Raw genomic sequence first — 24,286 nt, 5'->3', positions numbered from 1 at the left:
GATGACACAGCTTCCTATTTAAGATTAGTGCCTCCGCTCTGGGTTTAGTGCAACGCTATCCCGAAAACAGTCGCGAAACCAAGGCTTCCCACTTAAGATTAGCGCGTCCACTCTCGGTTTAGTGTCTGTCGCTATTCCCAAATAGGTTTTGCCGTCCCCGACCGCCTCATGACGCTACCTGCGCAAGTATATAACTTCTGGTGCGTCGCTCGACCGTCCCCTCGATGCATTTCCTCCTAAGCCGCGACCGTCCACCCGCCCTTACGACTCGAAATAATACGGTATTGCCGGATTTCACGGCACATTCCTCCCTGCCTCAGCGTAAGCCTTCATCGTCATCGTCGCCCCTTCATCTCCGCCATCGCCGCTCCACGCCGACGGGCCTTGCCAGGCTACAATCGCCCTCGGTCAGGGCGAGCCACCACCACGCTCATCGACGGAGCCAACTTTTTGGTATTACACTTTGCTGCACGCTTCGAAATTTCGCCATCTACATGAGGTCCGCCTGATGCAGATTGAGCGCAAGTATTTGGGGCCAGATCCTGACTCGCACGAAGTTGGGACGAGTACGCCATCGTCATCAGCTCACACCACAAAATGAACTGAGTGCCTGGTTGTATGCTGTTCACATGCTCTACCAGAGACCCCGTAGGCCCCTCTGGCCTGACGGATATTCGTTTTCAGCCAAGAAAATATTTCCGATGTTTCATGTGCCTCCGCAAGCCATTGGCCCTTCAATCACACCATGCGGGTCCGGTGCTAACCATGCTGATGATTCGGATGGGTTGCATCGACGATTCATCTCCGTGCCAAACATTCCTTCGGTGTTTATCCTCTGCGAAGGGCCTTTTGCGGCGAGGCGCGGCAAGGCAGAAGGCGGCCCTTCGTGAGCGGACCACCCCCCATCAGCCGCCATATATCCTCATCCAATAGCGAAAATGTCGCACGAAGTGGCGATACTATCCAGGAATTCTCATGCGTCATTCACGTTGATCGGAGATGAAAGATTCCGAACGTTAGAGTGGATGAGTTCTTGTTCTCGGAGATGGTCTGAAAGTTGGAAGTCGACGGCGAAGGTATAAAGAGATTGTTTCTTCCCCGTTGGATTAAATGCTGGGACCCAAATTCGATCATCATTTCCAAGTAGTCTGTCATCGTTACCGCGATACAATCCTCTTTGAATTGAACGACATGGCCACGATCAGTTTGGACGATATTATTCAGTACCAGCCGCCTGCTACCAAACTCCCTCGCAATTCGAACCCCCCGCAAGTACCGAGCTTCATTTCCAAGTACTCCGATCCGTCACCTTTCGATGGAACATTTCCATCCCATGGCCCACCTCACGGCTTTCCATCTTGCTCCCCGCATGCTTCTGACTTTTCCCCGTCGCAGTTTTCTTGTCCACAGAATCCTCGCAGCACTGTGATCGATTCGCAGGCCTTTTTTGCAAACACCGGACCTCGCACAGATGCTGTCTCTGCGTGGCTTGGCGAGCTAGACAGGGGATGGTTCAATACCCACGAGGATCAAAATGATCGTGTTACCATGTCGTCATTCCATGGGAAAAGCGGCGACGGGAGAGTGCAAGTTTTGAGCGGCGAACAAGAACGGGATAAAGACAATTATGGTAAGCGCACTAGTTTTGAGCAGTCATTTCCGAAATTTTGACTTCATTTCATTGCTTGCTGTATAACCCTCTATCCAGAATCTTCGCTCCTTTCTGAGATTCATCCCAAATCTTGATTTTCGAAAACAAAGCGGTTGTTAACCTGTGTTTTGGGCTAGATTTTCACAAAAATCAGAACCCGGGGGGAGGTGAAAATTTTACTACCCAGGGTCAGACAGGGTCAGAATTCCATGACCCTTCATCGCAACCTCTAGTTCTTGGACCATCACATGGTCCTGGACTACCAGCCCCAGCGGAGATGTCTTTCGAGCGAACAAAGCAATTTTCTCTGGCAGGTCAGTGTTTGTCAATCCATAGCTAGTCCACTAGCTCACTCAAGCCCATACAGACCAGGTCAAGACCACGGACAGCCTGGTGCGACAAACAGACGCGGTACTCGACTTGGTGGACGAGACCACGACGGCATATGATCAACGTTCCGCCATTGCGAATCAGAGATCACACACCTCTCAAAGTGTTCCACAACCCTGTGACATCCAGCCTGATTCTCCCAATATTACCGAGGTCCTCAATGCAAGAGCGCCGCCCAGTTGGATATCGGAGGAGACAACGGAGGCTGAGGACAACAACATCCTCCCAATAACATCGGTTTACAGTGTCGTTGATTCAGCCACAAATGAAGCGGCAAACGATGATTATGAATGCGGAGTACACCGTAGTGTCGAACGCTCTCTTGCCTTTTCAGAACATGGTCCTTCGACAAGGTCTGTTTCTCCACCACCGCAAAACAGAGAGAAAGATTGGCAAATGCGCTCGGCAGGAGCACACACGGGATTACGCCATTCGCCGAAACTGAGTTCAGCTATTCAACCAGGTAGAAATTCCTCAGGTCGAGTACGGACCAGATCTCTCTCCAGACTACAATATAGCTGTTTGGGGAAAAGGAAAACTCAATCCGATCCGGTTTGCGACGAGAGCAGTGATGATCAGGATGACTCGGACGATGGGGATTATATCGATGATCATTGTCCCAAATCGCGTGGACACGGAGCTTCTTCACTGCCGACGAGGCAGTTGAGTCAAACTACGACGCGCCATACCCCAACGCGAATCCAGAACAGGACTACTCCCCACTCGACCGTCGACGCTACTCAATTCGACCACTCCGAAGATCAGACTCACACAACAAGCTTGCAAAACACTGAAACTATACCTGTTCGAGGCTTCCTGACGCGACAAATTTTCCTGTCAAGAGTCGTTTATTCATTTACTTTTGAAGAAGAACGATCAAATACATGCTCTCACAAATGGGATGAAGCATCTGCACTCAGTGAAAACAAGCTTGGCACCAGATACTCGAAGCACAAAAAACCTAAGAAGCCTCAAGTCAGCAATGCAACCGCGGGGACTCGATATCTCAGCGAGGATGATCGGATTTTGATTGAATTGAAGGAGAAGCAAAACTTGCCATGGAGTCGAATCGTGGAACATTTTCCTGGAAGATCGAAAGGCTCCCTCCAGGTACATTATTGCACAAAACTCAAAGGACGATCAGATGGTAGTTCGGGACAGACGTCAAATATGCAGAAGCGGCCTGCCACCAGAAGCAGCTCTTCTAAGACATGTGGTCGTGCCTCTGGATTGCGGGCTACCACGAGTAAAAGCGCCGACTCCGATGTATTGTCAAGACGACGATATGGCCCTTGTCGGGCCAGACGGACAGTTAGCCGTTACTCCCCTGTTTGAGCTTCTAATTAAAGTTGTTTCGCGTTCACCACGCTCCCCATTTATCGTCGCCGCCGGTATACTACAGGGCTCATATTTTCGCGCATCTGCTTGTATTGTAACGTTCTAAAACATTACATTTTCATACTATGGCAGGCACCTCAGTGGATTGATTTTCTTACAGCCATTGTTGTCCAGATGATACAGTTTACCATACAAACCTGCATGTAACTCGAGATACACCTCATTATGGCGTCAAATTAAGCATCCTGACAGAACGAGATTATCGTCAATCCCCCGTACAACCATGGGCGTACCCTGAGCTTACCCTGAACATACCCTGAGCACCCCCTGAGCACCCCCCTGAGCACCCCCTGAGCACCCCCTGAGCACCCCCTGAGCACCCCCTGAGCTTACCCTGAGCACCCCCTGAGCGTACCCTGAGCACCCCCTGAGCACCCCCTGAGCACCCCCTGAGCGTACCCTGAGCGTACCCTGAGCCAACCCTGAGCGTACCCTGAGCCAACCCTGAGCCAACCCTGAGCACCCCCTGAGCGTACCCTGAGCCAACCCTGAGCGTACCCTGAGCCAACCCTGAGCGTACCCTGAGCCAACCCTGAGCGTACCCTGAGCACCCCCTGAGCGTACCCTGAGCACCTCCTGAGCGTACCCTGAGCACACCCTTGAGAGCTTACTGACTCGGCTGGGACGCTTTCCGAAAAACTGGCTGCGAAATGAGCTAAGCTCTCTTTCCCCTGAACAACTGGGATCCGGTATCGATCTCTTACACAGATAGCCCTGAAGCCAACCTTCCTCGGAGATTTCAATTTCCATGGATTGTCTGGTCGGACTAATGATGATCATAAATTCATTCGCCCGACGTAGCTCGCTCTATTGTATATAGTGGCTGTTAAACCAGAGGTACCAAGAACAAAAATAGTAACAGAGGAAACACAAGAAGGAGAGATAACTGTCGCCTTCCGTACTATAGTCCACCCGCTCACTCGCTAGCAAGCACACAAGTCTGCTCGCCAGCCCACCAGGACAATATAATCCACATCACCGAATGCATCAGTGGCTCAAAATTCATGTTCTCTGCCGGTGTGCTGAGCAAGTGGCAGTGTTGAAGCCATATGGAACTTGCGCATTTTTCGGAAAGATTCTTGTGCCCCAATTGTTGTAGCTGGATCACAAGGTCTGATTTTATTCAAATGGTCGGTCGAATCTTGGTCGGCGCTCATATCAGGCAGAACGATATACACGATAGAAAGTTAAGTTGAGATGTCGATCTTCTCTTGCGCTTTCTTGTACTATGACAGGCGACTCAGAAATGGAATTGATATATAACCTCACGCGTGCCATACCCAACTTCGCATTACTTGCAGCACACAGGCTTTCTAGTCTTTTAAATAAATCAATTTATGTGAAAGACAGGGCGACTATGAACCAGCCTTTAAAAAAGGAAAAGAAAGAAAAGAAAAGAAAAATAACAGGTAGAGTTGCGTTGTGAATTTATGGTGATGTATTGGCAGTATAATCCACGAAAGCATGGCATATATTCCAACTTTCAATCCAGCGTTCACATAGCAGGCACTTGATATTGTATAGAAAGCCCTGAATGTGACACATGGGTTATTCACTCGGTATCAAAACTCTAGCTTCCTGATTGTGGACAACGTATTCGTCCACCACCTTTGACTCTGAACCCTTCAAACACCTCCGGATTGGAATAGGATGATAGAACCTCTTGACGTAAGATAATTAGTACTTTTGCAAAGGCGAATTCGTGACAGAGGCAAAACTCACCAGTTGTTTTTGGGAAAGAGGCCAACCCTTTGATTCTGAGGCTAGAGTGTAAATCCGGCCAGTTTTCTTCATCCGAAGAATGAGATATATATCTGCTTCACATTCTGAGCAGTATTCAGAGGCCTTTTTAAAGAGCGTTTCTCTTCTCCTCCGTGCTTTTTGGTTGACTGCATCTGTCAGGTTGGTGCGCGAGTCTGGCTGAACGCACATTTTGAGGACATTGGTTTGACACTAATGCAAGAGATAGGAAACCGGGTCAGAAGCTTATCCTAACAAAGAACTTGATAAACTGTAAAGAGGATCTGAATTGAGATAGCATATAATATAAGGAATAAATTCTAACAGGTGGATGGATATACTATGTTCAACAGTGTTCCATCGCAGTAGTTGGCCCAGTGATAAAGGCTCATTGTGAACGAATCTACGCCACTCACCAAAGTACCAAAGCCCTCATTTTCCTGTTACAGGCAAACGTTTACTGTAAAACGTGGCCGCCTCTTAACATGGGCCTTGTTGATGGTAAATGGATGTATGATACTCTTTGTTGATCAAGTGTTGGCTCACCAATAACATTGATTCATTCTTCACTACTGTTTCTTAACTACTGTTTCTTCACTACTGTTTCTTCACTACTGTTTCTTCACCACAATCTCCAAATCAAACTACTTGGTCATATTCGCCTCATAAATTCCAGCTATGTGCGCCTTCTGTAGGCATGGGTATTACAGTTTGAATTTCAGGGGCGCTTTAACTTGAGCCATAACAACCACATAAAATAGGCTGGCATATTTGGCTCGCGCTGGCTTAATATATAAATGAATCATCGATCTCGTTTTGTAGTCCAGCGGTTCTGACACTGGAATCAAATTCGTTCAGTGGCGTCTGATTAGGATTTAATCGAAGATACGGCCTCTTTCCGGTCTCCACCGCTATGGTACTCATTAAATGGTGTCTGCTGCTGGAGGGAATTGCGCTTTGGCCGGTAAATGCGCATCTTGTTATGACTTCGCCGGAGCCCTACAGCATTGACACTCTCAATAATTCGCCACTTGCTGCAGACGGCAGTGATTTCCCCTGCAAGTTACGCGATAACGCTTTTCGAGTCCCTTCCGAAGAAGCCGTTTATCGCGCCGGCGATAATCATACAATGACATTCCAAGGCAGTGCGACCCACGGTGGCGGATCCTGCCAGGTGAGTCTGACCAGTGACCGTGAACCGACCAAAAATTCGGAATGGATGGTCATACAGTCTTATGAAGGAGGCTGCCCTGCAGATGTAGCAGGCACCCTGGCCGGTGGTCCCGCTTCCGATAACTCTCTCCAACTCCTCTTCACGATTCCCGAAAACATTGGCCCCGGAAAATACACTTTGGCCTGGACTTGGTTTAATCGTATTGGCAATCGCGAAATGTATATGAACTGTGCTCCCATTACGGTGACTAGCGACTCGTCGGTCCAATCCTTCAGAGATGCAGAGAATTATTCGAATATTTTCCCACCCATGTTCATCGCCAACATCAATGGTTGCAAAACCAGAGAGGGGGTGGACGTTCGCTTTCCTCAGCCCGGAAGTTTTGTTGAAACTAAGGGACAATTAAAGGATCTTATGGGGAAGAATGATCCTGCATGCACAGGAATACCAACATTTGGTAGTTTTGGGGTCACAAAGACGACCGTTCCTCTCGCCACGAGCGATGCTCTCGAAAAGAATCCCTCAGCTCCCACATCATCAGCTTTCACCACCGCTCGAACTTCTTGGTGTTGTTGCCATACCCTCTGATACAATACAGTGCCAGTGTAATAAAATCCGAAGGATTTGATTGGTTATAATATCTAGGACAAATTGTCAAGTGAAATATGGGTCACCAGCGATACCTGCTTTCTTACCTAGATTATGTGGCGTCAACTAGTGATTACTGTGTCAACCGCTTTTCTCCTCTTCGTTCTCGGCCTTCCCCTCGCGAGCAAATCAATATGTTAGATTTTGAGGAGTAGACACACTGAAACAGATATCCCACCTTCTTTTCCATTAGTGCAGCCTAAGAAAACCAATACGCTTATGGCTCTATCTAAAGCAATATATTAATGGAAGATAAAGTTGAGAAAGCCCGACAGAAGATGTAAGTTACAAAAAGTGTGAAGCTTCTACAGTACCATGATTTGATATTTACGATAGCTCCGTAGCATGCTTATGATTTTGATTAGTGTTGCTTGCCCTACGCACAAAAGGCACGAATGGCAGGACAGAGCCATGTCGAGTATGTACAAATCCCATGGCATTATTGAGAAATTCACTTGAACCTATGTGCTTTAAGTCTACCACTTGGATTTGTTCTATCCATACTTAAATATGTCTTGATTTCACGGGCGGTGGAAAAAAAATTGTGAAATATCTTGCGGAGATTTGCGTAGACAATCTTACAAAGCACTATCAAAGATTTTTGGGAGATTCCTTGATTCAAAGTACATATGGAGACGCGTTTTGATCATAATTGCAGGAAGAGTTGCCTCGTCAAGTCCAACGTGTCGGTGGCCGCCGAAATAGCCGTTACTGTTTCCCTTTCAACCGAGTTACATCAACCTAATCGAAACGCCGCAATCTTTTCTTCACCAGCCGTTGTTCTTACCTCTTCCCCTCGTTTTATCCAATGAGCAAATAGGAACTCAAAGTGTCCAATTCTTCACAAACGAAAAGAGTAAGCGTCGACTCGGTGGTAGGCGGTTTTATTGGTTAGATTGACAAGCAATTTCAATTCTCCTGGACATGGCGCCTGGTTCAAGGTTTTATGCTATTTCATTAGATTGGATATGGGGGTAGAGAGAGAGGATATACCTGTAAGAGCTCCTCCAAAGAGAGGCTTTCCAGTTGACGCGGTAGTTCCAGGATTTCGTCGCCCCATTCATAAGCCGATCTATTTTTACCCATCAGTTTGACGACGATATCTGCTAAAGCATATAATTTCAAAGTTGCAGGATTCATTTCCGAAGCTTTGATTTGGCAGCTTTTCTCGACGCCCACTGCCGAAGATATTGGTAAATTCTCTTTTTCGTAAGGGCTACCTGATCTAATTGTCTTTCGTACCTATCTTGACCTTGCCAGAATATGTGAGAAAAACGGTTTCTACACTCAGGGTGGCGAGGACTCGCCCACAATCCGACAAATACTGAATTCCTTCCAGCACCTGCCATCAATTTAGCAACGGATTGAAATATATTATAGAACCGCCACTTACCGACCGGACGATTTCAATAACTTCACTCGCAGCGATCATGCATTTTGATGCCAATATCTGACCGACAGAGACTTCCACTGGCTCCCAGATTAAGAAAGCCATCCCAGCGTGGAGATAACACTCTTGTAGTGCCAGAAAGCTAGAATGCGAGATTTTGTTCATGAGCTCTAGCAGAGCTGGGGCGGAAAACGACCCTTGCTCAAGCTTTTCAATATGTACTAGGCGTTCTCTTTCACTTTTGTGTCGTGCAAGGAGGAGTGGCCGATCTTGAAAAATTTCGCCAATTGCCTCAAAGGTATGCCAGGGGTCCTGAGACAGCTGTCGAATTCCGGACTCTGGTCGCTCGTGCTTAAGCTTCACCACATTGGACAGGATGGAAGCAGTTGTCATGGTTGGATTTGGCGTGGATGCAGGATGTGTACTCAGCTGCTCATCGCAGAAGGTAGATTCGTCAACCCATATTGTCGGAGGTCTTTTGTGCTTGAACGGGTTGCTTTTCGTCATGGTGTGTGAACTTTGCAATGTGCAGGAGATGCGGTAGCGACCTCCCATCAGGCAGCGACTTCTTATAGCTCTCTGGCGAAGCTTACCATTCGTGGACGTAAGGGGACCTCATATAAAGAGAACGCGCTGACAAGATTTTGCACTTTCTGTACGGCCGAGGGTTAGCCGCCTCACTATTCCGATATCCAATTAAAAAACTGTTGAACGGGCTAAAGTTACCACTTATGTTCGTCAATCAGCATTGATGGACATTTATTTTTGACCGTTGAATAGTCAACATGTTGTGGTTATTCAACGTGGATACATTATTAAAGTGTATGTTGCCACCACCTATTTGGCTATAATCTTTAGCCCAAAATAATTACCCTACAATGAGTACTGATAGTAGGGCAAGCGCCAATCTCCATGCTTTCCCTCGTTTCTGTCCGCTTTTGCTGGTGTCACGACTTGTTGCTTCTACTTTTAAACCGTTGGGATCGGGACTGATTTGACTGTCAACAGGGAAAAGCTGTGGTAATTTAGTACGATTCATGGAAGATACGTTCGTTACGTAACTAGTTAAGTAGAACGCAAGTGGATCGTATATTAGCCGAATTTGGCATAGGCGGGCTTTGGCTGCGCGCTGGGAAAGAGCATAAGAGACATTGGCGGTACTGTAAAGCTGATTTCGAATACTGTGTTACTGCACTTGCAGCTCCTTGCCCCGCCCCCTTTTCCCCCTTCGCCCACCCACCGTAAATCTCAGCAACCATTCCGATTCCGCTTACCCACGATTTGTAGTTGGGTCATCTTCGATCATCTGCACTCACATACGTATTGAAATGTATGTGTTTCAATTGTGAATTCAGACGGGATTCATATACCCTAATTCTCTGAAGCCCGAGATGCCATACAGCACCACCGAAGGTCAGCCGAGATTTCAAATATGAAGCTGTCACATTTTGGGCGCGAAGGAGAAATCGATGGGAGGCATACTGATGGCTATGTGCGACAACAATATAATGTGGTATCCTGTCTTATCCATGCTTTCTCAGAGGAGGCAAAGAATTATTCACACAGACTATTGACCAGTCGATCTCCCAAACAGTCCCCAAGCTTCGTTCTCCACCCCCGCATTTTGCAGCGATCTACCTTTATCACGACGACCAGCTTCGCGTGGAGGTGTCGCCCTCAATGGCCGGTTATGGCGGAACCCTTTTCACTCCGGACGTGAGTGGCCGTTTTATGGAAATGGCGTTCACCAATACTCAAGCAAGCATGCCGTTTACTCCCTGTGAGCAAACAATTTGGACAAATTTGACTTGAGGATGGATTATCATGTTAGCAGGCCAGCACCGTATTCCGCCTTCCTCAGTCGGCATGCAACATGATCCTGGATGGGTGCATACTCATGAAACCAGATCTGCAGAACTAATATCTTGCGAGTGGCAGACCCCTTCAAGTCGACGACAGCGACACGACCGAGAGCGGGCCGATATAATAAGCTCTCGATCGAAATCCGCGTCACAGCCGCCCACTCGTCCACTGGGGAGAACGATCCTTCGAGTCAGCAACAGGGACCTACTGCGTCGATACTATGAAAGGGCCTTTGAAAAATTTCAACAGTTAAATTGCCGAATCATCGCCAAGTCATATATCAAACTTATCGAGCCTCGAAAACAGGTGCATTACCCTTATAATGGGAGGAAAGTCATCTCCGGCGTTTCGCAATGCATCGACCCTGAATTCACCAAGCCCGGATGGTGGCCCGTCGAGGTGATACACCGAGAACCAGACCACCTGCTCAAACGTGGTACGTAAAGATATGCCAATTTTTGAATGAATGCTCACTGGCGGTAATATGATTTAGACCGACTTCGACTTCTTGTCCATATACTATGTGAACTTAAAGACACCCATGGAGTCACCTCTGCCAAGCTTCACAAAGCTAGTCAGGATGTGCGCCGGCAAATTACGCCAGCGAGCCGGCTAGAAGTTTTGGACGAAATTCATTTCGTGCGACAGATGGAAGAGAGATTCCTAGATGGAAAGATAGGTCGGTCAATATGCGCGATGGCATTGGGGTCAATATACTGATTGGAGATAGATGCAAACACCCTGCTCCAGGTAACACAGGCCCGCCTTTCTGAGGCCATCTATCAAGATCCCGAGCTCTCCTCTCATGTTCGTGTTGCTCCTACTATAGCACTGCGCGCCGACTACTATGGGAGTGGCCCCGGCGATGATCGTAGTTTGCTACTCGATGAGGGCGACCCTTTGGCAATACAATCCCACCAAACTCTGCCGCGATCACCAGGCACCAGCGATTCGGGTGAACTTTATAGGCCAAGCACAGAGTTTAACGCGTACACTGTTGGCATGGTTTCCTCCAAAATTCACCAGAACATGCCTCTCTTGTCGGAAGCCATGCACGAGCATCTGAAATATATTCCTCACCATCCTGCCCAAGCGTTTGTTCTACAGGAGATGCACTCGAAAATTGGTGCAGCGTGCCCCCTACAAAACAATTTACAATACAAAGCTACTGATTACTCGAATTGAGGACTTCGTCTATTTAACATTGGGAGTGTGGAATTCTACAGTAAGAGAGAAGAAGACGAACGGGAGTTCCAACCGAATCCACAGTCATTACACCTTCGCAAACTAAAGTCCAGCAAATTTTTAGCCTCAAGCAGGTGTCTAAAATTATGTGGAGCTGATTCCGCATCTGTAAAGAAACCTACTAGTGCTGTGCTTTTACGCTCTGCTCGTCTACATCGGTCTTTTAACCGGCAAAAATAGGTTTTGCCGAACTGCTATACAGGCTAGTCGGAAACGGTGTTATTCACACGATCTAACTAAAGACCCCATCAAGTCTGTTAAATTCATTTTCCGCTATCTCTCAGTTCAACCAACCCCTGTGACCGAAAGTAGGGCGCCGAAGCGATGTGTGCAGAATTGAGCGGATTGACTTGACTCCTGATTCTCATTACCATCGGCTTTTGAGAGTGGAGTCGGAATTGCTTTCTTGCAGGTTAATTCTTGTGACGAAATTTCGAGTTGTGCATTGTATGATCTCAAGTCGCTCCGAAAATGCGTGCGCATAATATTGCATTTGCTACAATTTCTCGCCCACGACGTCACTGTTGGTAAAAAATGATGTTGAATGCCAGACAGAGAATAAAGCAGAGAGTCCACGATCGAGTGGCCCTCGGTGATGCCACACCTGCCGATCCTGCCAGTGTCATATTTGGTGCAGGTTGTGTGGATGAAGCTGTATTGGATGCAATAGGAGATGGAAGTGGAAATTTCGGGATGATCAATGACAGAGGCAAAGCATTGTTCCAACCCAACTCTCCAGTAGCGCTGGTATTCTGAACAGTCGCGATTTCGTCTCCAGCACGTGCAAACGGAGTGTGTTTCCTCTCCACGGCATTGCATCGAGACATCTCGGAACTTGAAACCGTTAAGCTGTGGACATCCAGATGCAGTATAATTTGATCAAACGATTGCACTTACCAATTTTGTACTGCGAAATGTGCAGGGGTATTGATTGTTGCAGATTTACCGGGCATTTTGGTGGCGATGAATTCACTCTAAAGCGGCAATGATCCAGCAGGCTTGCCTCCGCTTTATATGATTCCAGGCTATTTAGACTTTGATGGTTTGGTGATGCACGCAGGGTCGTCCTACTAACCAAGCTGGCAAGCATCAGGTGATAGAACGATCCTGACGCATTTTTCTTCTTTAGCTTAACCACTTGTGCGCTCACCAGATGTCTTCCTCAAATAGCCTATTTCTGGCGGAAAAAATAAACACTCACCGAAATATGCAGATTAGGCTAGTAGGAGCTGTGGAAATGGTGAGTCTAGATTGACCTGCAAAAGCTAAATGAAAAATCCTTCAAAAAGTCCATTTAAGTGTTTCGTGGAGTGTCTCTTAGACAGAAGGCTATCTTCAAGGCACCTAGGTGTTGATGACTTGCGTATCACAATAATTTCTAGATTTCTACCACTCTAAATGGTGTTACTCTCACCACCTTCACTACCTTCACTACCTTCACCACTCTCACCACTCTCACCACTCTCACCACTCTCACCACTCTCACCACTCTCACCACTCTCACCACTCTCACCACTCTCACCACTCTCACCACTCTCACCACTCTCACCACTCTCACCACTCTCACCACTCTCACCACTCTCACCACTCTCACCACTCTCACCACTCTCACCACTCTCACCGTTCCTTCACCGTCACTCCTACACTACCACTTCCGCAATCACCTACCGCTTTGATGACGTTTCTCATGACAAACAAATTCAGACCTACATCAAGTAAAACTTCATTTAAGCGCCGTTGTTGAACCAGGCGATGTCCACATTCCATTTGAATGATTGTCCTTATAATACGAACAGACTGAATCGAAAAGCACCCTTGGCCCAAGCAAAGTTACAGTAATGACAAGATTGAGTGGAAAAGAAAAGAAGCTACGGAGGCGGAGCTACAGTGTCTCCAAAGACATGGCGCGCTGCCTAACGCTCCTGGACAACTGCAGTCAGAAATTTTATATTGTATATTCATTGGCGTCATGAAACTTCATCATGTTCGCCAAAGTCAATTTGCAGAAATCAGACGAATTTAGAAAATAGCATTCCCACTTTTTTATGGATCAAAGTCGTTTCCATTGATTCTGCTCAATTCGGTTCGCTAAATTGAATTCTAATTTTCACCAGAAGCATTTGGTCATGGCGCAAGGGAAGCTCAGAGAGCAAACGAGGAGACACCAATGCCCATAAGGGAACGCATAAATAAAGGAGGGCGAAGATGTTTGTCGACGTTACAGAATGTCTCCCAAAAGTGATGAGATGATGAGACAAAGAAGGCCTGGGGCCCGGATATTTGCGCATATCAATCCGTCAACACTTGACTTAGGAACCGATCGAAAAGTGCGAAACTTCAGCTACTCAACGTCGTCGTAATCCGGGCTTTTTGCTCCAGGGATCATCCACCACCATCGGGCGAAGACCCAATTCTGATCGCTCATTATGCTTGTGAAGAGAACGAAGAACAAGGCGATGGAAAAAAATAATGCCAATGAAAGCAAGACTGCCTCCAAGTACACTACTAAGTATCAACTCCACGCCTTGTTTGGAAAGACGCTTCGATAGACTGCCAATTTTGATTGCTGTGTCATGCCATTCTGGACCTGAGGTCTTAGTGGGGGATAAAGAACTCATTCCCTGTGTAATGGTCTTTTGGCTGGTAGGGATATCTCCCAGCGTCCATGAGGAGAACGTTTGGCTTTCATGTTCAGTTGCCAGGGATATTCCATGTCGTCCAGTACCTTGTGGCAGCCGAGTATCCGAAGGTGCATTTCTTGTGACATCATTATTAGGATAACTTCTCTCCCCAGCTTCGTCGATCTCGAAACTTTGAGCATAGGCCTTGGGTGTGGAATGACCGAGGAGGGCCACGTAGGATTTTCACCACATTTTAGTTGACGGGCGTAGACGCCACTTACTTCGGGATAACTCACAGGCTGGTCAAGGGTCTCAACCCAAGGATCAACTCCCACGGTTCAGGATTGTGGGATCGACAAAGTTTGGGGTCAAGAGCTCGAGGGTGTTAACGGAAGTTACCAGGGCCTGAGATTTTATTTAATAAATGTTAAGGCCCGGTTAGGCACAACTTGATGAAATTAAAGCAATCATGTGAAGGTTTAAGGCTTCCGTGTTTTTCACGAGGATAGATATATTTATATACATCAGAACAGACACCACATATAAAGTTTGTTTAACTGACAGCAGGGGAGGAAAAAAAGGAAAATTGGCTGTTTTTTTTTTTTTTTTTCCGTTCCTCTACTGTCACCACTCAGGATGCTAAAATTGTCCGTCACACATTCCAAGTTGGCACAAAAGAAAATTTGCATCGTTGTTTGAAATTGACTCGACTCCTGCATTTTGCGAACGAAAGGGCCATTGGGCGAAATCAATAGAGCCGCTACTGTTACCATACGCGGAAAGCGTCGGAATCAGGTGTTTTGGCGGTTGGCCATGCCGTAAATAGACGTTTCCACGCGAGATCGAACTTGCCAGATCACCCATTGACGCTGAGTCTTCTGAAACTTGCGCTGGGAATGCGGATAAGCTTGATGGTAGGAACGAAGTGTACCAGGGATCTGGTTTCGGCATTGGCGATGTTAGATCTTGGATCGAAAACGTTTCTTCGAGCTTTTCCCTTAATACTGCAAGATGCGAAGAAACCCCACCGAAGGGGTCGTTTGACCGATCAGCTCTGCCTTTAGCGGAAAGCTAGCGAGAAACAATCTTACTCAATATTGACTTTGAATTCAAGGACTCTGAGTAGAATCCCTCAATGAAATTGAGGTGATCTTTTGGAGATAATGTCTGAACGAAAGAATCGCTGTGCATAGATAGTGTCACATCAGAGCGGTAAAGACCCGCTGTTCTCTTTCTTAGAACGGACTGTGGTTTCTGTTTCAAGCTGGGGTTTCGAGAAATTCGTGAGAAGACACAATTATTTCCCAAGCGAACGCAATTTTGGCAGCGCTTTTGTTCATCATCTTTCAGAACTAAGCACCGGGTTTTTCGCTTGCGGCAATGCTCTATAGGCAATCATTAGTCGCAAATAGCTGAAACCCTCGAGCTGAAATAAAAGAACAGAAAACAGGACAAAAAAATGCTCGCGTTTCCTGAGCTTTTCAACTTTACCTGGGTAGACTATATGAGGGGGAGATCACTGACCACAAGCGACAATATTTCGACGATAGTCCAACCCACACCTCTGTTTACCCATTCTCAAAAATTCTCCCTCTTGTGTGCTTTTGAGACTTGCAAATTGACAGTGATGTTCTATGGAAGAAGACGAAATGCGAGGCCGACCGGTTGTGCAAGTCCTATACTGTATTGCGTGGGTACGCTTCGAAATCAAAATCGCGGTGATTTAATCTCAGCTCACCTTTTTGAGTAGGAGGAAACGAGTCGTTGATACTGGTCTCTAGTCCGGGGTCGGGGGGTGGGGAAGGGGTTTCAATTGCATTTCTCGCCCTGATTTTTATCGGAATGCGCCATTTCTTCCAACGAAAGCATTCCTCTGAAGTTATGTGACTGTCCGAATGTGCTGAAGGACTCAAAAATGAAACAAAAAAAATAAATTCCAGCCAAAGGGAGGGACGAACGTGGTGGACAGCGAAGAAGCAACTGGGGTGATTCAGATTAACAGCACCAGTAGGAAGGAGAGGAGGGGGGAAGGGAGAATTTGGACGCCAGTACAAAAGTAACTCTTAAATCCCAAGGACAGGAAAAACAATGGGTAAATGGCAATAATTTTCAGATTAAACATGGGTCATCTTCCTCGGTGTGGGTAGTGAGGACGCGTAAACTCGATGGTCGGTAGCGATGAATCAGGTTCTATAGGTAGGGCAAACGGCTGTCGATGAACAAGTAACTGTTGTCTCCCTTACAGAGGGACAAAGCCAGAGCGCGAGTCTTCTATTTAATCACTGTCCTCTGAATTGTGACCTGGAACGAGTATTGAATTTGATTTGCTAGACACGACCACATCCTTGCACACTCTCCGGCAAGTCGTGATCTAGCGAGCTTTGGTCTTATCATGTGGGAATAGCCCGGTGCAAGAAATTGAGGGCCCACCAGCAGCCAAAAAGCAAAGAGGGAAGTTTGCCGCACTAGGCCCAAAGTCGGTTCTCAAGGGGGGGGCCGGGTGGATAAATAAATAAAATGGAATGAAGTGAAAATGAAAATGAAACCCCGGGAAATTTGAAAAACTGAAGCCAATAACTAGCCGACCTTCATTTTTGACGGGGCCGGCTAAAGCTGCCTCTCCAACTCCACGACATGAAGACTTCCATCCCTCCAGCACTCTCTTAATAAATACAGTACCAACACGGAATCACTTCTACACAATGTTAAATTCTTGAGTCGGGTTCAAAGTCTGCCGGACCCTATTTTGCAAAGGTGTGTTGACGATGGATTTGCTTGCAACTTTCCTTCTTCTTCTTCCCTATTACTGTACAATTCCACACTCCCAACCTTAAGTAGACCAAGTCATGAATTCGACGAATCAGTAACATTGTGTTGTAAATTGTTTTGTAGGAGGCACTCTGTGCCAATTTCCGGGTGCATCTCCTCATCATGCAGCACATTCGCTGTTCGCTGAGAAGTGAGATTGCCTAAAGAATGCAAGGCCAGATCTTACGAAATACAGAGGTGAAAAAAAGGAGACGAGAAATTTGGGCAACATTATTTCACGGCGAGTTCTAGCTTTTGATCGTGGCCACGCTGCTCCACACCGTCTCCACAATGATACAGCGTGGAGCACTGGTGATAATGGCCTCAACCCTGCCGGCTTCCACTCGAGAGTTCATGAGACATAATCTTGAGTGAAACACTAACCACGGCCCCGATTGCTGATGCCGCTGGTTGCAGCCCGCGTTCCGTCTCCACAATCCGCAATAATGCTCGGCAATTCGGCGATACTCGAGCGCCTCCTGTTCGAGCAGGCAAAAAGAGATTTTCAAACTGTCGATCTGAGAATAAGGTATTATTGGAAGTGATCGTCTTTGTATGAGTGTAGATCGTCGAGGATCTGCCAGCGGATCACAGGGTCGGGATCAAGCTCGAAAGATTATCTGGTGGGCGATCACTGCGGTCACCCACCAGGTAATATACATACATATCAGTAGACGTTTTTCCGGGCGAATAGATCAGCAGAAATCCCGTCAGTGGTGTTTCAGCTCGCCATCTGAATTATGGGCCATAGTGGAGCCGCGGCTTTTTTTTTTCAGTGTCTCCGCTGTCCAGCTAGCTCCGCGCGGAGCTGGTTGAAAGTCGCCCAGCTTTCTTGGGTGCTATTCCCGCATCAATTAGAATGTCTACCTCATGACTGAAAACCACTCACTTGGTCCTCGTCCTGTCCTCCCTCGTTTGTCTTCATCCTTTTCCTTCCCAGATTGACTGCCGCGTTATCTTTCATGCTTTTGCTTCGCACTCTTTTACCTCCCATTTTCTGGGGTTGTGATAAACGACGGCGATTGTTGATTAGGTATAGATTCAAGTCCTATCCAGAATCAATTCCGGCAAATTTCTGTAAAAATCTCATACACAGACTCCTCTCCAGTCGTCTCTTAACGTCCTGATTCTCTTCAGCGATATAGATCTAAATTGTTCATCTGGTTAAGCATGTGTTCACCGATGGCCCACCCACTTGACGACTATGGGAAACCCGCAGCACCTAATATTCAGCTGCGTCAGAACTGGTATGTATATGAGTGGCACACCGCTACTAATCAGCAAACCGTGATCGATATATACTTTGAGGAGATTATGCAGCACAGGCAACTTTCTTTTCTGGGAATCTCGGCATTCCCATTCATCTTGCTAGCTTTTACCAAGTCTGCACGATAAACCTGATCCTAATCACCAGCGGTTCTTGATTATAGGACATGCGTTCATGGATAGGTTAACCTAGGGCGTGCCGATCATGTATATATGTTTTCATATTCAGCTGGCTCTGGCCGCCGGAGAACATATGGGGGAGGAGCAGGCTGAGCGGTACCATCATTGATTATCTCCGCGAACGACAAGGAAGGCTGCAGCCCATGTTTGTCTGAATCAGCACTCCACCTTCGGCATTACAAAAAGTAGAGCCACTTAAGATGCGCATCAGGTTTGGTTTTTATTGACATAGTTTAGGACGGGTTAATAATTCCATTTGTTTCGGTAGGGAATGCAGAAAAGTGACGTGAGCAACGTTGAATCGTGGCGCGTCACACGTCGGCTACGTGGGGTCGAGTTAGCACGGATCCCTTGAGCTAATTGGATGGTTTAAATTCAGTCTGTGGCATGAATGGTCCGCTCTAATTTATTGGACGGATGATTTAGCCGGCCATGTATCAAACTCTCGCTCTCAAACTCAATCCCTTTTATTGGACGGACGATTTAGCCGGATGTATCAAACTCTCAATCTCAAACTCAATCTCTGTATCGCCAAGACGCTAACTGCACGGACCAGGGGTATTGATAAATTATGACCACCATAGATTTTGCAGAGATACCACAACTTAGATAACGTATTTACTGGGTGAGTGGGTCACCCAAGCGAGCGATACTAGTGGCTAATCAACGCCTTGAGAGAGAAGGTACGCCTTAGTGACGTGTATACGGCAATTAAGGCATAAGCACTCGTTAGACCATAGATACTGGGGTTGCATCACAGGTAAAAAGCATACAGGGGACAAGTTAATGATGCTGTTACAGCACGGTTGTAGACATGAACCCTAATGATAAACTAAGAAGATAATGTTAGTCACTTAAAGACGACTGATTAAAGTATAGAAAGAACTTCAATGCTTCTTAAGAGTATAAGATCAATTTAACACAGATATTCAGTCAGCAATAGTCATGCCTTCATCGGTCTTCTTTTCATTCTTAGGATCATGACAGCAAAACCGCCACAGAAGAAAACACCAAAGGCAATCAAACAAAAGCTCAATATTGCCTACGTGACTAGCTAGACATTGTTTCGTTAACAGGATGCTTTAAGAGTAAGTGTAAGTCTGAGCGGCACTAGTGCCTCCACGGTTCACAACAGTTACTGAAACAGCTCCAGTGCCAGAAGGTGCAACTGCACTAATCAACGTGTCATCGATAATACTGAACACAGCTGGGTTAGCTCCAAAAAAAACATCAGTGGCTGTTATGAAACCTGCTCCAGAAAGAGTCACATTATTGCCGCCAGCAATCGGTCCCCCAGTAGGAGATAAGCCAATAAGTGTCGGTGCAACAGTATATATGAACGTGGCGCCGTTGCTGGTAGCAGCAGTAGTGTCAACTGTCACAGCGCTAGCCCCTGCTCCAGTTGGAGAGGTTGCGGTTACCGCGTTATCAGAGTTGACTGTAAAGGATGTTGCTGCAGTTGCCCCAAAGTACACGTCAAGGGTATCAATCAATCCTGCCCCAGTGATGGTAACCGCGGTGCCACCCGTAGTCGGCCCAGAAGTTGGAGTGATGGAACCAATAACCGGTGCAGGCTGGAAGCTGAAGGTAAGCGAGCTATCCGTGCCGCCTGGCGTGGTAAGGTTGATTGGGACCGTGCCAGCAACGTGTGCGGGTAAGACAGCAGTTACATCACCATCATCAACAACTGAAAAGCTAGTCGCGGGAGTAGTTCCGAAATTCACACTCGTAGTACCTGTGAGATCAGTACCGGTGATGGTGACGCTATCGCCCCCAGCCATAACTCCTGTAGTAGGAAACACTGCTGTAGGCGCGGGTGCGCCGATATAAGTATAATTGAATCCCGGGCTAGCACCAGCAGGCGTTGTAACCACTACCGAGGCGGTCCCAGCAGTACCTGGGGGAGTAATGGCGTTTATTGTAGTGGGCGATAGAATACTGAAAGAACTGGCTGCATTACCAGCGAACGTAACTGCTGTAGCACCATTGAGATTCGAGCCCCTGATGGTGACAGTATTCCCACCCGATACCGGGCCAGACGCTGCTGGGGTAAGCCCGGTGATAGTAGGAGTTGGAGCGGCTGTATAAGTATATGTAGGACCACCGGTACTGGTACCGCCGGGTCCGGTGACATTAACAGAGACTGCACCGCTACCTGGGGGAACAACCGCATTTATCACCGTACTAGAGACCACGGTGAATGAGCTGGCCGCAGTTGAGCCAAACGCCACGGCTGTGACGTTTATGAAACCAGTGCCGCTGATGACAGCAGTATTTCCGCCAGCAGCAGGGCCGTTATCAGGGCTCACGCTGGTGATGATAGGAGCGGCTATCCCATTGTAGGTGTATGCTAGAGTGCCACTAGTACCAGCTGCATTGGTCACACTGACCGTTGTAGCTCCTGCCGTACCTGCTGGTGTGACCGCAGCAACTTGAGTAGCGGAAAGGACAGCGAAGCTGCTGGCAGGAGTAGAATCGAAGGTGACATTAGTAGTATAGAGGAGATTTGTGCCGCTGATTGTAACCGTGTTCCCACCAGATGCTGGCCCGCTTGCTGGAGAAATAGAAGCAATAACAGGGGCGGTGATAGCGCTATAAGTGAAGTTCACTGGTTGAGTAGTGGTACCACCTGACGTGGTTACAAGAACCCGTGCTGCACCAGCAGAATTTGCTGGGTTTGTGACAGAGATCGATGTCGCGCTGCTCGAGTTAATGGTGGCAGGAGTGCCACCAAACGTAACTGCTGAGGGACTAGCAAGGTTTGTGCCAAAAATAATTACCGTCGTGCCACCCGTAGTAGGGCCGGAAGTAGGACTGATTCTAGTGATAGTAGGTGCGGACATCTTGATTCAGGAAAATGGAGAGTTGAGTCTCGATGAATTGAAGTTGCGGAAGTTAAAAATGGTCACAGCTCCTTTCTTAAGTTGGACAGGCCTGAACTGAAGGGGAATTTCTCCCTCTAAATAAATAGCATCTTAAACACGGGAGCATAGAAATAACGATAATCCGACAGGGGTGCGAGAATTGATGATCACACGATATGTATGAGTAGGTTTGACAAAATTGACCTCTCGCCGAATCCCAGTAGTGGCCGAGCCATCGCCTGACGCTGGGGGAGGGGTGTGCTGACCCGATGAGTGTGGCCCTCTTAAGTTCGATATGCACCTCGCCGAATCCAACAGCAAGGCTATGCCCTCGCCTGACACCGGGGGAAGGGTGTGCTGACCCGATGAGTGTGGCCTTCGTATGTTCGATATGCACCTCGCCGAATCCAATAGCAAGGCTATTCTATCGCCTGACGCCGGGGGAAGGGTGTGCTGACCCGATGACTGTGGCTTTCGTATGTTCAATATGCACCTCGCCGAATCCAATACCATAACTGTGCCATCATCTGATGCCCAGAAATAATGTCCTAGCGCCCAAGGTTTTGGATTATGCATTCCTGCAACCTCCTGTAAGGGGTTGTTCTGATAGTCCCTTCTGGATCAATCTCACCAAACTAATTTCTCGTACTGGAATAGAAATTTGAAGAAAACATTCTTGAAGATAGGCATTCGGGAATCCGTCGCTTACTTATGCTGTAAAATAAATCGGCGGCCATCTCGAAAGTAAGTTGGCAGTTTCGGATGACTGTCCACTATAAAGTGTTCGTATGAAATTAATCAGAGGTACGAGTAATAAGAAATAAACCTCACATTCGGTCCTACAGATCCAGTCAGCCCAGGTTTAGCTGCTGTGTGCCGTTTATTATCCTATAACAGCAAGTGCCAGCTGACGCGGACGGTGATTGGATTTCTTGGAGTTCAGACCTTCTCACCATAGAAAGCCAGCAGTGAACTTTTTATTACTTCCGCAACTGCAATTCTTTGAAATCAACTCCCTATTTTCTTGGATCAAGATGTCCGCACCTATTGTCACTAAAATCAATCCAACATCCGGCCCCGTTACTGGTGGGAATACAGCAGTCGTCAGCGGCTCCGGGTTCATATTCGCCACGTCAGTGAGATTCGGCTCAACGGCTGCCACCTCGTTCACCGTGATCTCTAGCACAGTGATAACCGCCGTGGTTCCACCAGGTCCTGGCGCTGGCGGCAACGTCTCCATCCTCGTCACTGGACCAGGTGGTACCAGTGCCGCCGGCACCACTTACACCTATATAGTGGTTCCTGTCGTGAGCAATGTGAGCCCCACTAGCGGCCCTGCTGCTGGCGGAAACACCGTAACCATCAGCGGCTCTGGATTCGCGAACGCCACGTCAGTGAGATTCGGCTCAACTGCTGCCACCTCGCTCACCGTGGTCTCCAGCACAGTGATAACCGCCGTGGTTCCACCAGGTCCTGGCGCTGGCGGCAACGTCTCTGTCCTCGTCACTGGACCAGGTGGTACCAGTGCCGCTGGCACCACTTACACCTATATAGTGGCTCCTGTCGTGAGCAGTGTGAGCCCCACTAGCGGCCCTGCTGCTGGCGGAAACACCGTAACCATCAGCGGCTCTGGGTTCGCGAACGCCACGTCAGTGAGATTCGGCTCAACTGCTGCCACCTCGCTCACCGTGGTCTCCAGCACAGTGATAACCGCCGTGGTTCCACCAGGTCCTGGCGCTGGCGGCAACGTCTCCGTCCTCATCACTGGACCAGGTGGTACCAGTGCCGCCGGCACTACCTACACTTATACTGCCACTCCAACTCCTACCATCACAGGGCTTACCCCCTCGGCCGGGCCGGTATCCGGAGGGAATACTGTCACTATCATAGGCTCGAACCTCAATGGCGCCACCGAGGTTACGTTTGCTGGTACCCCAGCCAGTACTTTCACAATATCATCACCCACTCAAGTGAATGCTCTGGCTCCACCAGGCACAGTTGGGACTGCCCCTGTAGTGGTCATAACGTCTGCTGGTACTAGTGCGGGATTCGAGTATACTTATATTGCACCACCTGCACCGATGGCAGTGTTTCCTACTACGGGTGTCATAGCTGGCGGCGAAATTGTCACCATCACCGGTACTAATCTCTTGGATACCACCAGTGTGAATTTCGGAACCACCCCCGCAGCTAGCTTTACGGTCGTCAGTGATACGGAAATCGATGCTATCACACCAATGCACCTTCCTGGCACGATCCCAATCAATATTGCCACACTGGGCGGCACAGATAACTCCCTTAGCTTCCAATTCCAGCCGCCACCGGCAATTAGTTCCATCACTCCAACTTCTGGTCCAATTGCGGGAGGCGCTATGGTGGCCATTACTGGGGCAGGCTTGATCAATACCAATGACGTCTACTTTGGGACAACTCCAGCAATGGCCTTTGCTATTAGCTCGGATAACACGGTAACCGCAACGTCCCCCGCCGGAGCAGCAGGGGTTAGGGCTGTAACAGTTAATACTGCTTCTGCCACTAGCAACGGCGCCATGTTTCTATATGTCGATAGGCCGACATTTACTAGCGTGTCTCCTACTGGTGGCGCCATTGCCGGTGGCAATTATGTGACTCTTACTGGAAGGAGTTTCACGACAGCCACTAATGTCGTTTTTGGGACTAACCCAGCTGCATTCAGTGTCCTCAGCGACACCTTGATTAGTGCAGTTGCACCTTCTGGCACTAGTGCGGTTTCTGTAACTGTTATGAACCCTGGAGGCACTAGTGGTGCTCGGACGTACATTTACTCTTAAAGCATCCTATTAGCAATACCCCTTATGATCATTTTCATCTCTGTACCACGGGGCGTTGGTGAGGTGAGGATGTCAGTGAAGGTGCCAGTGATTCCAAAATGGAGGATATAGATCCTTGGCCAGAAGATAATAAACTTGAGGATGAGGAGGAGGAGGTTGTAAAGCCTGGGCCAAAGGCACTGCACTGGCTTCCAACCTTTAGTTCATTGTCCAGCGTACATACAGATTTATCTCCATT

The 24,286-nt window shown here is 47.8% G+C and overlaps 8 protein-coding genes across 8 annotated transcripts; 6 read left to right on the top strand and 2 right to left on the bottom strand.

Moving 5' to 3' along the window:
- Nucleotides 1–1,191: 1,191 nt before the first annotated feature.
- Nucleotides 1,192–3,249, top strand: N7510_005208 (uncharacterized protein; the record flags this gene model as incomplete). The annotated part of the gene is made up of 5 exons (XM_056977134.1): nucleotides 1,192–1,630; nucleotides 1,789–1,965; nucleotides 2,019–2,394; nucleotides 2,575–3,151; nucleotides 3,193–3,249. 5 exons carry the CDS (start codon nucleotides 1,192–1,194, stop codon nucleotides 3,247–3,249), a joined length of 1,626 nt encoding a protein of 541 aa, XP_056833166.1.
- Nucleotides 3,250–6,092: 2,843 nt separating this feature from the next.
- N7510_005207 (uncharacterized protein) lies at nucleotides 6,093–6,941 on the top strand (the record flags this gene model as incomplete). Its single annotated transcript, XM_056977133.1, has 1 exon — nucleotides 6,093–6,941. The coding sequence occupies one exon, from the start codon at nucleotides 6,093–6,095 to the stop codon at nucleotides 6,939–6,941; it is 849 nt and encodes a 282-aa protein (XP_056833165.1).
- Nucleotides 6,942–7,842: 901 nt separating this feature from the next.
- N7510_005206 (uncharacterized protein) lies at nucleotides 7,843–8,898 on the bottom strand (the record flags this gene model as incomplete). Its single annotated transcript, XM_056977132.1, has 4 exons — nucleotides 7,843–7,950; nucleotides 7,995–8,179; nucleotides 8,244–8,343; nucleotides 8,395–8,898. 4 exons carry the CDS (start codon nucleotides 8,896–8,898, stop codon nucleotides 7,843–7,845), a joined length of 897 nt encoding a protein of 298 aa, XP_056833164.1.
- Nucleotides 8,899–9,823: 925 nt separating this feature from the next.
- N7510_005205 (DUF2841 domain-containing protein) lies at nucleotides 9,824–11,439 on the top strand (the record flags this gene model as incomplete). The annotated part of the gene is made up of 5 exons (XM_056977131.1): nucleotides 9,824–9,904; nucleotides 9,970–10,171; nucleotides 10,226–10,690; nucleotides 10,748–10,933; nucleotides 10,985–11,439. 5 exons carry the CDS (start codon nucleotides 9,824–9,826, stop codon nucleotides 11,437–11,439), a joined length of 1,389 nt encoding a protein of 462 aa, XP_056833163.1.
- A 1,267-nt stretch (nucleotides 11,440–12,706) lies between these two features.
- On the top strand, nucleotides 12,707–13,175 carry N7510_005204 (uncharacterized protein; the record flags this gene model as incomplete). The annotated part of the gene is made up of 2 exons (XM_056977130.1): nucleotides 12,707–12,739; nucleotides 12,882–13,175. The coding sequence occupies 2 exons, from the start codon at nucleotides 12,707–12,709 to the stop codon at nucleotides 13,173–13,175; spliced, it is 327 nt and encodes a 108-aa protein (XP_056833162.1).
- A 4,935-nt stretch (nucleotides 13,176–18,110) lies between these two features.
- On the top strand, nucleotides 18,111–18,323 carry N7510_005203 (uncharacterized protein; the record flags this gene model as incomplete). Its single annotated transcript, XM_056977129.1, has 1 exon — nucleotides 18,111–18,323. The coding sequence occupies one exon, from the start codon at nucleotides 18,111–18,113 to the stop codon at nucleotides 18,321–18,323; it is 213 nt and encodes a 70-aa protein (XP_056833161.1).
- Nucleotides 18,324–19,456: 1,133 nt separating this feature from the next.
- Nucleotides 19,457–21,217, bottom strand: N7510_005202 (beta strand repeat-containing protein; the record flags this gene model as incomplete). The annotated part of the gene is made up of 1 exon (XM_056977128.1): nucleotides 19,457–21,217. One exon carries the CDS (start codon nucleotides 21,215–21,217, stop codon nucleotides 19,457–19,459), a length of 1,761 nt encoding a protein of 586 aa, XP_056833160.1.
- A 1,055-nt stretch (nucleotides 21,218–22,272) lies between these two features.
- On the top strand, nucleotides 22,273–24,048 carry N7510_005201 (uncharacterized protein; the record flags this gene model as incomplete). Its single annotated transcript, XM_056977127.1, has 1 exon — nucleotides 22,273–24,048. The coding sequence occupies one exon, from the start codon at nucleotides 22,273–22,275 to the stop codon at nucleotides 24,046–24,048; it is 1,776 nt and encodes a 591-aa protein (XP_056833159.1).
- Between the last annotated feature and the right edge of the window lie 238 nt (nucleotides 24,049–24,286).

The sequence above is a fragment of the Penicillium lagena genome (genome assembly GCF_028827675.1).
Source record: "Penicillium lagena strain IBT 129212 chromosome Unknown utg000003l_segment0_segment0, whole genome shotgun sequence".
NCBI classification, from domain to species: Eukaryota; Fungi; Ascomycota; class Eurotiomycetes; order Eurotiales; family Aspergillaceae; genus Penicillium; species Penicillium lagena.
This window is presented reverse-complemented; position numbering and strand designations above follow the sequence as displayed.